The sequence below is a fragment of the Melospiza melodia genome, chromosome 24, assembly GCF_035770615.1.
Source record: "Melospiza melodia melodia isolate bMelMel2 chromosome 24, bMelMel2.pri, whole genome shotgun sequence".
Classification (NCBI taxonomy): domain Eukaryota; kingdom Metazoa; phylum Chordata; class Aves; order Passeriformes; family Passerellidae; genus Melospiza; species Melospiza melodia.
In genome coordinates, this window is record NC_086217.1 from 10,362,224 (window position 1) to 10,378,563 (window position 16,340).

The 16,340-nt window shown below is 46.1% G+C and overlaps 1 protein-coding gene across 1 annotated transcript in view; it reads left to right on the plus strand.

Moving 5' to 3' along the window:
• Positions 1 to 4,587: 4,587 nt before the first annotated feature.
• The window catches only part of GNA13 (G protein subunit alpha 13), a 30,313-nt gene continuing 18,560 nt past the window's right edge, over positions 4,588 to 16,340 (plus strand). Inside the window, exons 1-2 of the mRNA XM_063176016.1 lie at positions 4,588 to 4,908; positions 7,145 to 7,371. Coding sequence (XP_063032086.1) covers positions 4,626 to 4,908; positions 7,145 to 7,371 — 510 coding nt within the window. The 5' untranslated portion in view covers positions 4,588 to 4,625. The remainder of the gene's footprint in view (positions 4,909 to 7,144; positions 7,372 to 16,340) is intronic.

The following is a 16,340-nucleotide window of genomic DNA, read 5'->3' on the forward strand; positions in this document are numbered from 1 at the left end:
AGCTCCAAAGATTCCGATAATTTTAAATCCTTCCGATCCCCCAAACACCTCCTCACAGGTCAGGTGTGGGTTTTTTCTATCTCTAGTCTTCTCTGACAAGCTATGATAAAGCTTATGGATATTCCTGTATTATAAAGCTACTTTGTGTAATTTCCACAAGATGTCCAAGGTAAATTCAGCTTTATTAACATCTGTGAGTGACCCACAGCACCAACACACATGAACTGAGATTTCACCTGTGCCCAGGTGAACCACCCCAGTTAATGCTCTTGGCAGATCTGCCACATGAAGCACGAGGCATTTAAATCAGATTATAGAGGCTTGTCTAGGGCAGACACTCCTGGGCCTCTAATCACGAAACCCACACTTGTGGAAAGCAAAGAATTCTCCAGTCCTTGACACAGCCTGGCTGGCTGATGTGTGAATTTGTTGGTCAAGAAAACAAGGGACTTGAACAGCAGGAAAGTGGTGGAGAGCACCAGCAGCAGCCATGCAGGCTCCTTCCAGATTTGTGACTCCCCACTTTCACCCTGGCCTTTCTGCTCCCCAGATAATGCAGAAAGACATTCCCTGGGGAGTCCCCTTAACCTCCTGTTTTGTATGGTAAATGCAGTGGCATTTATGTAGCTGCAAGTTTCCATAGGTGTTCTACCCCACACAGAGGGTGAATGATGCTGTAGTGGAAATACAAACATCACATCACATCACATCATCACAGGGCAATGCTGAGTGTCCACGGGCTCTCCAGATCCCACAGATCCCTGCCAGCCTCTCACACAGAGCATATCCAGGCTGGGGAAATTCTGCTGAAAGCTGGATTTTATCCCTCTGGTCTCCTTGTGCAGCCCCACAAGCTGTGATTGCTCTCAACAGATCCACTCTCAATTCTCCAGAGTTCGTCCTGTGGAAAGCGCTGCCGAGGGAATCCCCCCACTGTCTTTAAAAGGTCACATTTCCTACGTGGTTGCCCCTTTTTCACACATCAGAAAGTTGAATCATCCAACACAAAAGGCATGTGGTGAGTAAGCCACCTCTCTATGTAAGGAAGCTGGGGACGCCCTGAGGGGAAGGAAGGGGTAACGTAAGTAAAGCAAGTGACAAGTGGGGGTTCGGTTTTAGCACGCAGTTCCTTCCAGGCAGATTTCAAAGCAGTTTGCCAAAAATAAAAATAAAAATGTGTGAACTGTGGCATAGAGAGAGGCATGACTTGAGCTCAGCTCTGCCAGCACGGCAATGGTTAAAGGGATATCTCCAGAGTCCATTGTCCTGCCTGGTGGGGCACAAGCACTGAAAATGAGGAGTTTCCTCAGCAGCCTCATGGGAAGGGCTGCGAGCACAAACGGGCAGCATTCGTTTCCCGTCATCCCTGGGCTTTCCAGGAAAGCCGAGGAAAGCAGTGGCAAAGAGGAAGGAAAAAAGCCAGGCAGAGAAAGACCTTGTGCACCCTGCCTCAGAGATGAAGCCTGGCTCTGGGGTGGGAGGATGCAGCTGGCCTCACAGCTGAGCTGGGTGGTGCTGAGCCCTCTCCAGGGAACACGGACATGCAGGGCAGGAACAGCCCCTGGGCAGGGCAGGAACAGCCTTTCCACAGGGCAGGAACAGCCTTTCCACAGGGCAGCAGCTGAGAGCCAGGCTGAGATCCAGGCTGAGATCCAGGCTGCTGGTCCAGCACACAGGAATGGAGCTTTGGAGAGCTCCTCACTGAAGGGGAGAGCAAAAAAGCAAAAGAGAGGTCAAGAACTCCCCAGCACTGACATGATTGTAGAAACTCAGGAGTCCTCTGCAGCTAGGGAGGTGAGATGAGGGTTGAGTCAAATATCTTAAAACTTCATTTTAAACTGAGACCAGAGCTCAGGAATGACTGGCTTCCACATCTGTACCAAGAGCACCAGGATATGCTCCTTGTATTAATTTTACACCACATCCTGTTCTCCTACAAGAAATGCTTTTTTGCTTTTTTTTTTTTTTTTTTTTTTTTTTCTGGTAAGGCCCTGTGAAATAATTCCCATGCAGTTTATCTCTGTATGGGACCAACCTAAGGTGAGAACACTGCTACCAATTTCAGAACACTGACACACATTTCAGAACACTGATGCCCATTTCAGAACACTGATACCCATTTGAGATTTTGAAGGTCCTTCCAGTTGGGGCCAAGTGACATTTCTTTGTTCTAAACTCACCTCACAGTTTTCACGTTTATTTCTTCCTTTTTCTAAATTATGATTAATGTTTGGGGAAAAAGCAGAAAGAGATTGAGAAGAAAACTCAGCAGGTAAAGACTAGGAGATGTAAGGAGAGACAAATGTTTAATGCAATCTTTGCACTACAATGATGTAACTGAGGGTAGTTAAAGGTGATTTATTAAACAAATGACTAAAAGAATAGCAGTGCTGAGGGCTGGGTTGAATGAAGTGTGGGATTTTCAGTCCTTGGGATTTTCAGTCCTTGCAGGTTCCTCAGCCCATGAGTTGTTCTACCCCTCACATGCAGGGTTACCATTGAAAATAAGTCTTTGCTCCCTTGACTCAGTCTCAGAAAAGGAGTCCCACTCTCTTTAGCTCACTGTGCCTCAGGAGAGCTCGGCCCCAGGCTGTTTGCTCAGCCCTGCAGCACCGGGGAGCTCTTCTCAGCCAGGCAGAGAGGAAGGACGTGCCGATTTTTCCAAGTGTTTTAACAAAACGATTCTCTTTCTGCAGCGCGAACAAAACCTGCTTAGCTGGCAAGCACCATCCTGCCCCCCTGCCCCGGGGCTGACCTGCCCGGGCCGCAGCTTCCCCGCAGCCACAGGGCTCATTTCCATGGAATCCCAGAGTCCCAGATTGGTTAAAATTGGAAGGGACCTCCCAAAATCATCCAGCCCGACCCCCCCTGCCTGAGCAGGGTCATCCAGGAACGGGTCCAGGTGTGGTTGGAAGTCTCCACAGAGGGGGCAGACTCCACAATCTCCCTGGGCAGCTGTTCCAAGGCTCTGCTCCCTCCACAAAAAGAAGTTCTTCCTCATGTTCTCATGTTGAGGTGGAACATCTCCTGTTTTAGTTTGTGGTCATTGCTCCTCATCCTGTCACTAGGTACCACTGAGGAATCTGGGACCATCATCTTGGTCCCAGATTGGAGATATTTATATGCATTATATATATATCTCCCGTATATATGTATCCCATTGGAGACATTTATATGCATTAATGAGATCTCCTCTCATCTTCACTCCTAAACATACTAATGAGAAGCCAGGGACAGGAGTCCCTGTGTCCCGTTCTGGGGCCCTCAGTTCAGGAAGAAGATCCAAGGGCTGGAGCACGTCTGGGGAAGGGAATGGAGCTGGGAAGGGGCTGGAGCCCCAGGAGCTGCTGAGGGAACTCTGGGGGCTCAGCCTGGAGGAAAGAAGGTTCAGGGGGGACCTTCTCACTCTGCAACCCCTGAGAGGAGGGTGCAGCCAGCTGGGGGTCAGGCTCTGCTCCAGGGAACAAGGAACAGGACATGAGGGAGCAACCTCGAGCTGCTCATGGGGAGGTTGGGATTGGACATTATGGTAAATTTCTTCATAGAAAGTGCACTTAGACATTGGAATGGACTGCCCAGAGATGTGGTGGAGACACCCTGGAGGTGCTCAAGGAAAGCCTGGATGTGGCAATTGGTGCCATGGTCCAGTTGGCAAAGAGGTGATTAGCCACAGATTGGGCTGGATGATCTGAGAGATCTTTTCCAACCTAATTGATTCTGTTTCTATGATTTAGTTTCTTCTGCCTGTCTACAGTGAGAGGACCGGTGGACATGGCCTCAAAATGAGACATAGGGGATTCAGATTAGATTAGGAAAAAAAAAAATTACTGTTAGGGTGGTCTGGCATTGGAAGGGGCTGCCTAGGAAGGTGGTGGAGTCACCATGCCTGAAGGCATTTGAGAAACATCCAGACCTGGTGCTGGGTGATGAGGGTTTGTGGATGCTGGGTGGATGGCTGGATTTGATCTTCTAAAGGTCTCTTCCAAACCTTTATGACTCCATGAAGTCATTCTCCACCTTAACTTTATTTCCCATTACAAAGCACGTTAAAATTATAATCATGTGCATCTATAAACCTTTAACTCCATTACACAGCAGCACCCTGTTCCTGAATGTTCTTTTACCGTTTCCTCGTGAGCAGCCAGGAGGTACAGAAAGACTTCAGAAATACTCCAGAAAGGCACAGCCAGGAACGGTGCTGAAAAAACCCCAATTTCAAGCTCAAGTTCAAAGCGACTCGGGGCATTTCTTGAGGAAAAGGCAGAATATTACAAGTAAATTATTTCAGTCCGGTTAAAAAGCGCTCTGCCTGTCATAGATCAAGGAGCGTTCGGACAAGGCTGTGAGGTATCTGAGGGACGGGGTGGGGTGTGCAGGGTCGGGGATCGGGCTGGCGGCTCCCGGGGGTCCCGGTCGGTGACTCCCGGGGTCCCTGAGGTGACCCGCCGCCCTCCGCTCCCGCCATTTCCTGTGAGGGGCCGGGGAGGGGGCGGAGCCGGCGCTGTGGGCGGGGCGCGCCCCCGTCACACGCCGGGCGTGGCGGGGCGCGCAGGCGCGGTGCGGGGCGCGCGCGGCGCTGGGCGGCGGGCGGGCGGGCGCTCCCCTCGCTGGCAGCGCTCGCTAAGATGGCGGATTTCCTGCCGTCCCGCTCCGCGCTGTCCGGCTGCTTCCCCGGCTGCCTCCTCACCAGCGGCGAGGCCGAGCAGCAGCGCAAGTCCAAGGAGATCGACAAGTGCCTCAACCGCGAGAAGACCTACGTGAAGCGCCTCGTCAAGATCCTGCTGCTGGGCGCGGGCGAGAGCGGCAAGTCCACCTTCCTCAAGCAGATGCGGATCATCCACGGGCAGGACTGGGACCGCGCGGCCCGCGAGGAGTTCCGCGCCACCATCTACAGCAACGTGATCAAGGGTGGGTGAGGGCGGCGGGCACGGGCCGCCCTGCGAGCGCCGGGCCCGGCCGGGCCGGGGCGGGGAGAGGCGGCTCGGGCGGGTCCCGCGAGCCGGGGGAGCCGCGGGGCCGCCGCCTCCTCCCGCGCTGTCCCGGCGCCGGAGCCTCCCCCGGGGCCGGTTCGCAGCCCCTCCGCGCCCGCGGCGCTGTCACCGCGCCGCCCGGGTGCCGCCCGCGGGGCGGCTCCGGCCCTGGCCCCGGGAGTAGCGGTTTGAGCCCCGGAGGTGCCGGGCTCTGCCTCTGGAGTGAGGCCAGAGAAGGGCGGCGGAGCTGGGGAAGGGGCTGGAGCGCAAGGGGCGGCTGAGGGAGCTGGGGGGGCTCAGCCTGAAGAACGGGACGCTCAGGGGTGATCTTATCGCTCTCTATTGAAAGGACGTTGTAGCCAGGTGGGGTCGGGCTCTGCTCCCAGGGAGCCAGAGATAGGATGAGGGGACAGTGTCAGGCTGTACCAGAGGAGCTTTATGCTGGATATCAGGAAGAATTTCTTCACTTCAGACACGGGAATGGGCTGTCCAGGGAGGTGGTGGAGTCACTGTCGCTGGAGGTGGCACTTAATGGCAAGTCTGGTTCACAAGGTGGTGTTCGGTCATAGGTTGGACTGAATGATCTCAGAGGTCTTTTCCAATCTAATTGATTCCGTGATTCTGTGATTTCCTGGTAGTGCGAGTGCAGTAATGAGCGGTAATGGATGGGGGGAAGATGCACCTGGAAGTGCGTGAGGAGGAGCCCAGCCCTGTGCTTTCAGTTTTTCGCTGCAGTGGAGGAATCGCTGCCGTTGTGTTGGAAACTCGGCTGACACATCAATTAACTTCAGCCCGCAGGCAGAGCCTCTCTCATAGATGCTTTGCCAAAACCTCCACACATGGTTTAGGGGAGTAGTGGACGCTTGATTTCACTGCTGTCATCCTGGCTTCATTGGTCATCCTCACTCATTTTCTCTCTTATCTAAATTGCTCCTTGGATTTTCAGTTTGGACTGTGTAATAGTTGGACAAAATCTTAATGTGGTTTCTCAAAACAGCAAAGTGTTGCCAGACTCAGCCCCTGAAAATCCAGCAATTCTCAAAGAGAGTTGTTTTACAAACCTGCTGATGAATCAAGCCTGGAAAAACTGTTGATAGCAATAGAAGGCAGGAGAAATCACACACCTGTATCTCAACCAGGTTGAAGTTTGCATGTATCTCAACCAGGTTGAAGTTTATTGCTAAAGCTACTTGGTACTATGTGAAAGTTCCAAGTACTTACACGTAGGAGCTGCACATCTCTGTGGGAGGCTCTTTTCCTGCTGTCACAGATAGATTTGACAGTTACCTGCCTTTGACAGAGAGAAAAACCATGGAAGGGGGTTGAACCTTGACAAAACACCTTGGCACTGAATGAGTGTGTTACTGAACAGTCATTTGTTGCCACATCTTAATTTCCTTGTATCTCTTCCTATGCCTTTACAGTTGTTTATTCTTTCCGGAATTTTCATTTTGTTTTTTCATCAGTAAATTTAGTACTAGAAATAACTTCCCTGTATTTACCTTATCAATACGAGCACAATGGGTTTTTATATTTTTCACAAGGACTTTAAAAAGAAGTTTACAATACTCTTTTTCTTCTAGAGAATATTTACCAAAACAGCCACAGAAGTGCAGGAAGGCCTTTAGGTGATAGAATTCCTTTGCACTTAAGCTACAGAAACATACTTTTAGCAAGTGCAATGATTTTAGTACATGTCTTAGTCTCTCTGAAAATATGAAAGGCAATGGTAGAAATACTGTCAGTGATAGAGATTCTTTGTATAATTTGGTATAACTGGATTCCAAGTTGAGAAGAACAAAAAAATGTAGAGAACCTTAAGAAATGAGGTGGTTTAACATATTTTGAAATAAACTTTTAAGTGTACTTTGTACTCAAGCCAAGTGAAAGGGTTTTGTAGCACAGGTTGGATAAAGTTAGTAATTAAAAATAACACTTTTTCAGGAATTGAATTTGCACTGTGGGGATAATCCTGTTGATGTAGTCATGTTCTTGAGATAGCAGATCTGGACTTTGCTGTTACCTGTAAGTGCAGTGGTTTGGGTCAGTTTTTGGGACGCTACGGGTGGACGTTCCCATTGTGCTTTGTGCAGAGCGGGTGCATTGTCCTCTGAGGGCTGGTGAAACGGGAGATGCTGAGAAACTGCTCACAGTGCCTTTCCTTGTCACCGCAGGTGTGCGAGTCCTGGTGGATGCCAGGGAGAAGCTGCACATCCCCTGGGGGGACCCTGCCAACCAGAGCAACGGCGACAAGGTGATGGCCTTCGACACGCGCGCGGTCACCGTGGTGCAGGGCATGGTGGAGACCAGCGTCTTTTTGGACTACCTGCCTGCCATCCGCGCCCTGTGGGCAGACAGTGGCATCCAGCACGCCTATGACAGGCGCAGGGAGTTCCAGCTGGTAAGATTTGCCTCTCAGTGTCTCAAAGTGCCCGCCTGTGATTTTGTTCCTGCCTCGCCTCTCTGTGAAACGCCGGCCCGGCCGCTCCCGTGCGCGTTTTTGGGTGCTTGGTTGGCTGTTACTCTGTGGTGTTGCACACAGCTGCGTTTAGCTACTTCCCCCCCCCCCCTTTTTTAATAGTAATAAAAGAGATTCTGACGTAATTGCCCTCATTTCATATGTGGGAAAGCTGAGGTATTGAGGGCTTTTAAGTTTTGTAACAAAGCTGGTCCCTGCACAGTATTTTTACTATATGATTATTACCACCCTTTTATTAACTGGTGCATCAACTTAACCAAGCCAAGCAAAAAAAATGCTTTGTCAAAAAAAGACAGGCTTTATAGTAATGTGATTTTTAAAGAAAAGATATGCATGGGTTAATGAGAAGAATTTAAAAACCACTCCCTTCTCTATTCCAGTTTGAGCAATCTAGCAAACATTCCCTCTCTATACTTCCTGTTTAATTTTGAATGTCTGTGTTAATACTCATGTAATGAGATTTTTGTTGCATTGAAGTTCTGAGCTTCAATGTAGCAAAATGGAATGGAAATATAATGAGATACACAATTTTATTTTAGTGGGGTAGAGACAGTACACAATTCAGTAGCGGGGTTGGAAAGGAAAAAGAAACCTCTTGATTCTTGAGCAGCAGCTCAAACTTTGTGTGACAGCTGAACTCCCTTTGCTCCATTCCCATGCAAATGCTGCAAAAAGAAATGAACAATTTTGAGTTAGATTTGGTTGGTTGTTCATAGACTTGTGTATACCAGTGGCATAGGGTTTTGTGGGGGTGGGGGTTGAGAACCTTAAAATAGATTAAATCTGTTCTGGTAGGTCTCTCAAACATAAGTGGCTTTGTGTTTTTATGTCTTAAAAATAACCTTTGTGTTAGTGTGAATCCAAACAATAGCTCATGATGTCTCCTGTTGAGCTATTATGAATGGTTGTGTAATCATAGGCTGACTTAAAGAGGTTGTGTAAATATTCTATAAATATGTGTTGCCCTGATCATGGAATGCCTTCTGCAGATTGCAGAATGGGCAGGTGCTGCAGTGCCCTATCACCTGCCCAGCCCTGGGCTGAGCTCTGTAAATAAGTTCCTAAGCAGACCTGGTGCTCCTTGAGTTTCACCTTCAAGTGATCATAAAAGAGTAATTGCTCTTGTGTAGTCAAGATTCTGGTGCAGATGTGAGTTCTAGGGGTGTAATTGCTGTGCTGGAGGGATCTGCTTAAAATCTGTTCAATAAAACAGTTTTGTCTTCGATTAAACATGTTTAGTGACTTGGGGCTGTGTAGCAAAGGGAAGGGAGCAATTACTGTTCTGTCATCTTGAGGCCCTGGGAAGTGACTTCTTTCCATAACTGAAACATGTGCAGAGTTTCACTTTGAGTGGGTTGTGAAGAGGGTAGTGAAGAATTTGTTCTTCTGAACCTTACACAAAGAAAGCTGTTGCTTTTTTCTGTAAATCCCTAAATCTGTGTAATTATCTGCAAAAATATGTTTATCACGTTGTTCTTTAGGTAAAACTCAGGAATATTTCTTAGGTGCTCTTAATAGTTCAGTACTATCCTAATAATTTTTGAAAGCAAGATAAATGCTTTATTTATTCCTATATTACTTTATTTCCTAAATCCTTTCAAAATCTCAGCTGGACATATTTATGCCAAGTTATAAACATGAAAGAAAAAAAAAAAAAAAAGGCAGCTGAATGATGTCATTGTGTTGAGTGCAGGCACTGTGATCTGTGCTGGCCAAGCATGAAGTCTCAGTTTTACCCCAGAGCTCCATGAGGGCAGCAGAGCAGAGGGAGGCTCCTGCAGCCATGTGGATTCTTGCTGTACCTGAGGGAGTGCTCAGAGAGTTCCTGTGCTGTGACAGGAGGGACACAAATGGTTAAGGAGGGAGTGCCAGGCGTGTCCCAGTCAGGAGGCAGAGCAGGGGAAGTTGGGAGGGACACAGACAGTTCAGGCGTGTCAAGTACTGACTCTTGAGTGAAGGCTCCAGACTGGAAACTTTTTACACTGTAGAATGGGGGAAAAGAGGAAAATACTGTTCTGCTTCCAGTTTGGCTGCTTGTGGCAAAAAAAATATGATGGGAGATAGCAGCAGTGATTAGATGAGTAGGAGAGAGGGAAAAGTGGCACAAAACCAGTGTAAAGCTCTGGGGCTGAGGTGGTAGAGGAGCATTATTGGGCTGGATCTGCTCTCACTTCTTTTCAGAGTGAAAAACGTGGCTCATACTGAGGGAGCACAGGCAGAAACAGTGGGGAAGTGTTTGCCATGGGAATAGGACACTCTGGGACAGAGGTAGAGGTGAGCAAATGGAAAATGGAGCACTGATGGGTAAGGAGTGAAAAATGTCAAAATTTACACATAAATTCTGGAAAAAACGCAGCAAGAATGTGTAGTGTAGAAGCCATTTGTAGCCTGGGTAGAGAAAAAAGGTTTAAAATTGAGATTTCTGCAATAATATGGTTAAAACATCAACATATATGTACATTTGTGAGGGCTTGTGAAGCTTCTCTTGCTTTTTTGTTTTCCTCCAGGATCTTTTACTGATGATGTTGGGAGCCTAAGGAAACAATGAGATCTTTTTATAGCAGCAAAAAAAAAAGAACTTGGTTGTATTTTAATGGAATTAGGAATCAGCATTTCCATGTCTAGTTCACTGGAGTGTCCTTCCTCATTTTGTTAACTCAAGTGGTCATGGGATGGCCAATATGATTTATTTCCCTTGGTATAAAAATAGGGGCCTTCTGGCCACTAGCAGCAGCATTTATGAAAATTCATTAGGTCATGCTTGTGTAGTGCTTTAGAACTGGAAAAGCTAATTACAGCTTAGTGCAGTATGTGCCACTTCAGTGCTTCCCAGGTGGTTGATGTTATAATGCCTCACATTTTATTACAAACCAGACTCATTCAGGTGCTTGTTCTGTAACTCACACTGGAGGTTCTGGTCATCCTCAGGCTCCTCTCCTGCATCCCCCAGGCTTGTTTCTCCTCTGGCCTCTCAGGAGGCTGGCAGGGCTGAGTTACAGATGGAGTCTGAATCAGCCCAGCACCTGACACCTCATTAACATTTCACGTTTCCCCTCAGTGCTTGGTTTCCGGTAAAACTCTGAAGTGACTTGGATAAACACAGCCACTCTGTCCCTTCTGCAGCGTGCAGGCTGACTTACCTGGGCATGTCCTGCCTGTTCTGTTTGTGCTGCTGAGCTTTGAGTGTGCTGTGAGGGTTTGCTGCTCTCCTGGAGCTTTGCTGAGCAGCCTTTGGTGCTGGGAGCACTGAGCAGGGCCCTTGGGAGTGAGAGTAGCCTGTGCTTCCCTCTCATGTCAGGCATTTCTTGAACTTGCTGTGAGAGCTGTTAACAGAGAAGCATTTTGAAGTATTCTCCAGGAGTCTCATTGTTCTCTGAGAATGGAAGAGTGTGATGAGAGCCTCAGATGTGTGATAAGCTTTGAATGTGTTCAGTGTTTGTTCTTGTTGAAGGTAACTTTTGGGTGGGTTTTGATCTTTGCCACCAGCAGTTGTTGATCTTCAGACAGATATTTATTGCCCTACTTGCAGTTGAAGTGAATGTTGGGTATTTTAAAGCCAGAAAGCTGCAGAGATGTGAGATTCATGTGAGAGGACACTTTATTTTTGTCCATATTTGCACAGAACTGCAGGCACAGGTGATACAATAAGGATTCCAGGATATGCACTCACCTCTGGATCACAGCTTTTTCTGTGACATTTCTGCACGTGCTAGATCAGATCATAGAGGACAGGAAAAGGCGTGTTCTGCTTGAATTGCACTGATAGCTCTGCAGCAGCTTCCATGTAGCATTCTTCTTTTGCAGACAAGTATTTTTGGGAAATATTGATCAGTTTACTGGGAGATTGTATTGTATTTTGTCTTATTGTCCTGGGACTTTTCAGGGTTCTGTCTGAATATTAGTGGGGCTGTTGTACACACAAGAATATTAATTAAGCTCTACTGGAAGGATGAGGCCTGAAATGGATCCTGGAGAATATTAGGAAAGTTTATTGTTCTTTCAACACATCCTGAAATGTGCCTGATTATAGAGGCTGATCCTGCAGAGGTCAGTTGTGTGTGAAGCCAGGCTAAGTGTCCAGATGTTGAGGTTTTCCCATTTTGGAGGGTGGATTCCCATCTCATGGAACAGCTGTGAGGTCAGTGCACAAATCCCTCTGAAGTCACAAATGTAGAGCTGGAAAAATTGTCTTACCTGTCATTGATGGAAGTGTCCACATTGTGTTTGTGCCAGTGGCTTTCAGGAGCCTTTAGCAGCTTCTGCAATGTTTTCCTCCAGTGTTCATCTCTCTAACCTCCCCACACTCCTGTATTGGGAAGTGGGCATGGCTTTGCCCTTGGATCTCCTCCTGGATCTGGGATTGGGTGTTCAGTGCTCCCACTCTGCTTGGAGGGTGCAGGACTTGCTTCCCCTGGGACATGACTGAGTGCATAAACTGTTCTGGGACTGACAGGAGACTCTTCATTGCAGACATGAGATCCAGTCACCCAGCACTTCTCTGAACATTGACTGTTTGGGCATTTAATCACATAATTTAGAGTTTATTGAAATACAATGTTGCAATTACACTGACTGTTGCTTCAATTTCTATGTGGAAATCCAAAAAGCTGCTGCTTTACATATGTTGAAGTATGAGCAGTTTTTTCCCCTTTCTCTAATCAGTACTCTGCCAAACATCAGATCACAGGATGGCCTGTGTACAGTGAGCAATGACTCCTTAAAGCCCTTGGAAAAGGCTCCTTGCCATCCCATGGTCCTCAGGTGAAAAGATTTATCAAACATTGTTGCTCTAAATATGGAAAGAAAAGTGATTTACAGATTTATACTTTAAAATGAGCCATTCAAATCCTCAAAAGAGACTCGGATTTTTTGAAGATGTGCTGTTTTTCCAGCCCCAATGACAAGATAATGAGTTGGCATTAATAAGACTCCTTATAGGGATTAACTCTGGAGTCCAGCAGTAGAGGCTTGAGTGTCCTTACTCCAGATTTGTGACCAAAAACCCTTCAGTGTGTGCCAGTGCTTTGGTATTGGGGATTGACTGTAATATTTCAGTCAAGCTGAGTGATCTTCGGGTGAATTATATTAATTTAACACAAAATGCCTTTTTTAGCTTTTTCCAAATTGGGATTAGGATTTCTGTTTCAGCCTCTGAGAGCTGAAATGGTGTTTCTGGGACTGCCTTACCACCACTCTTCCTTTCCTGCCTGTTGACTTTTCTTATTAGCAGCAAAATATTGAAGAGTTTGGAGAGTGGGCTGGTCTTTATTTCCAGTTGGTGCTGCTCTGGTTTTAATGGGGAAAACATTTATATTTTTTTTATATTTTTTTTTCAGGATGTTGCTATATTTATGTGTGTGTATATATATATATATATATATGTTTTGTTTTGTTTTTGTTTTTATTTATTTTTTGTTGCTATTAAGCACAAATGTGGTTCTGGACTTGAGAGATCTTTCAGCAGGAGCTGTCTAGATGTAGACATGCTGTGCCTGAATCAGGATGAGTTCTCTTCCAAGTAGGAATGCCTTTGGAGTCCTGTGTGCTGCACTTGCCTCGTGCAAGCCTGTGTTTTCTGCATGGTTTCAGTGCAATCTCTCAGGATGGAATTCTTAATTCAAACCCAATCCAGATACTGACTAACCTGTTCTAGTGGAAGGGCCCCTGCCCTTGGCAGCAGGGTGGAACAAGGGGATTTTTAAGGTCCTTTCCACCCCAAACCATTCTGGGGTTCTGTGATCTGTTTATGGGGAGCCACTGCTTTTAAAATGCAGACTTGTACAATGCAGTATGGGAGCAGAGGGATGTGTGCTTATATATATGCCATCTCCAGCAAGCTGTGTCCTGTTGATAGTCATGTGCCTTGGTTTCCTAAACATTTTATTGCAGAAGACTGGAAGGTGACCTACTTCTTGAAAAAAAAAGGGAATTCTATAACCAAGCAGTGGTTAAATAAATATAAAATACAAGTGCCCTTCTGAGTATGAATATTCACATCTTGAGTGTGTGAACCTCTTCTCAGCAGGTTGGTTTGAATCTCTGCAAATGTGTTAGAGGAGCTTTTGCTGCTTGTGCTGTGCAGTGTAAGCTGAGCCCTTGGTGCAGGCATTTATTGCACGCTCATTTCCGTGCTCTCTGCTCACTGCAAGGTGTTGCATGTTGGTACCTGCAGAGCTGGCTCCTCACAACCTTTGGAATTTAACCAGCACTGGCTGCACCCCTCTGGCTCCATGCAGAGCTGACTTCCTGAGCACAAACCTGCACAGTCCCTGGGCTGTGGTGTCAGCAAATCTGTGGGTAAGTGCAGTGTCACCTTCCCTGCCTGTGTTCTGCACCTGAGGCACGCAGAGAGAGGGAGCTTTCCATGTGTAAATATGGAATCCTTCAGGACTGAGCTGCCATGCCAGAGGCACTGCTGATTTGTGCTGCTGATCCCTCATTTGAGTTTGCTGTAACAAGGCTTCAGCCTTAGAGGCTGGTGAAGTCTGCTCTCACCAAGCACATATTACACCTAAGTTCTACTTGCTGACTGTTTTGTCTTTATCGTCCCAGATTTCAGTTCTTGAATGCTTTGATATCTTCAGGGCTCAGGCTGCACCTCTTACACAGAACCAGCAAAGGAGTAGGAAACTTCAGCTTGTGGTGGCTGAGGAAGTTGCTTAAGAAAATGTGAGAAAACCAAATGCAGCTGACCTCACTGACTGCGTCAGAAAAGCAAGAGAATAACTGCAGTTGTGGGAGAGCAAGATAATCTCTGTGCCAGCATTGTGTCTGCTGGCACTTTCCTTTGCTAAGGAGCTGAATTATCAAATTCAGTTGAGAAGTTTGAGGGTGCAGAACCTGCCCTTTTACAGAATAACAAGGTGTGTGCTCACAGTGCTGGTGGAGGCTGCCTTGATACCAAGTGATCTCTTGTATTACTCTGGAATGTGAAGCCTTTATTTATATCTTAAAGGTGAATAAATGATTCATAGAACATGATATTAGTGAACTTGGCAGCCTCAAACTGTAAATAAATTGTGTTTAATTCAAATAAAAATCTGAATAATCCCAGAGACTAGCACTTATATTTTATCCCAGATCTGCCTGATGGGTTGATTTTAAGTAGTGATAAAGAAAATGTTTAAGAGTACATCAGCAACTAAAAAGGTCCTAAATTACTTCCTGTATTTTCTTATCTTCTATGTCTGCATTAACAAGAAGCATCAGGTAATGGAGCTGGAAGAGTTGAGGAATTTTAAATACAGAAAGCACCTTGAATTATCATCACAGCAACTGACAACAGCAACTTCAGAAAAGAAAATTTCTGAACAGTAATTGGGAGTGAGCTGCCTTTTACAGCACTCAGTTCACTGTGCCATGTTGCACACCTCTCCATCATAGTCATTAAATTTTTTTCTGCCCTAAATTTCTTTTCCTTCAGAGTCTCCTCAGTTAATAAGTGAAATATCATTCTCCTCTTCAGAGACTTAACCAAGGAACTGAAAAGCCCCCAAATTCTTTTTATGGCTCAAGGATACAGCAATGTGTAATACCACAAGAGTTTCTGTTTCTTTTTCCTTTGTTTAAAGATGCTGGGGAAATAATTTTAGACAAAATGCTGGGATCTCTGCAGCCAGCCTGGGAGCACTTCTCTCTTTGGGCACATGATGATATAATATCACCCACTGGTGACCAAATCAAGAGGATGCAGAATTTCCAGGGGTGGAAACAGTGCACTGGTACCACTTGTATTTCAAAATATCTACACAGAATTATGGGGAAAAAATGCAGGGTGATTACTAAAATTGTACAAGTGAGTGCTTTTGGGCTCTTAAATACAGTTTTTCTAGTAATTGATTTCTAGTTCTTTCTAGTTTAAGTTAATTTATAGTATGAAATTCTACAAGTGACATGAAATGTTTTCAGCCTCTTGCTGCTGTTTAGGGAGTCTTGTGTACTTCACTGTTACTTTAGACACAACTTTTAGTAGTTTTTAAAATCCATATTCAGCTAACGACACAGGTAGATCTTTCTCTAGAGCCAGTGAATTATCACAGGATCCTGTCAGCTTGGAAGGAGAGCTGCTTTGTGAGTGCATCACTGGCTGCAAACAGAAACACCAGAACTTAATTGAAATGGATTCTTCTAATTGAGACAGAGGAAGGAACTAAAAGGCATTTGGTCATCTGGATGTCTCATGAGAAATAGGAACCAAATGTACTTTAAAACTGAATCCTAGAGAAGTGCATTGGGATCCAGTTCAGGGCTCTGATTTTGAAATGTTGTGATTTAGTGCAGAGTTTATGCAATAATGGACTTTTCAAGCATCTTCAAGTTCAGTATGGCCAGTTTCAGTGCTGATCCATTTCCACATGCCAAATATTTGTCATGTTTTTGGGAGCCTGTGCTGGTCTTGTACAACTTGGAAGCCAGTAGAGCTCTGAATGATGGATGGCAGATTTGCAGACTCACACTGCTCCAGCATTAGATGAAATGCAGTTGGAGTTACAAACACATGAAGTCATGGAGCCAGTGGGTCAGTGCTCTGAAAGAAGAGCAAATGTTTACAGTCTGCTTCCAGTCTGTTTTGTGTGCAAAACATCTGAGGTTTAGAGAGATGCTGCCCAGAGTGTAAATAGTGACTGGGAGGTGGCAGTTTCTCCTTGCTCAGTGCATGTTTACATAGGATTTCTAGGGCTGTGTGTTCTGGGCCTTGGAGGATTGATTTCATCAATGAAATTTGAAAATTTTCTGCAAGGTATTGGTGTCTTCCCTAAAGTAAACTTTGTGGAAGGAGAGTTTGGATTGTAAATACTTAGGGAGGGAGTAAAAAGACTTTTGAAGAAACAAAGTTCACCTGATCCTTGCTTTCATGGATTAATTCTGTTCACGTTCTGGCAATGGGTCTG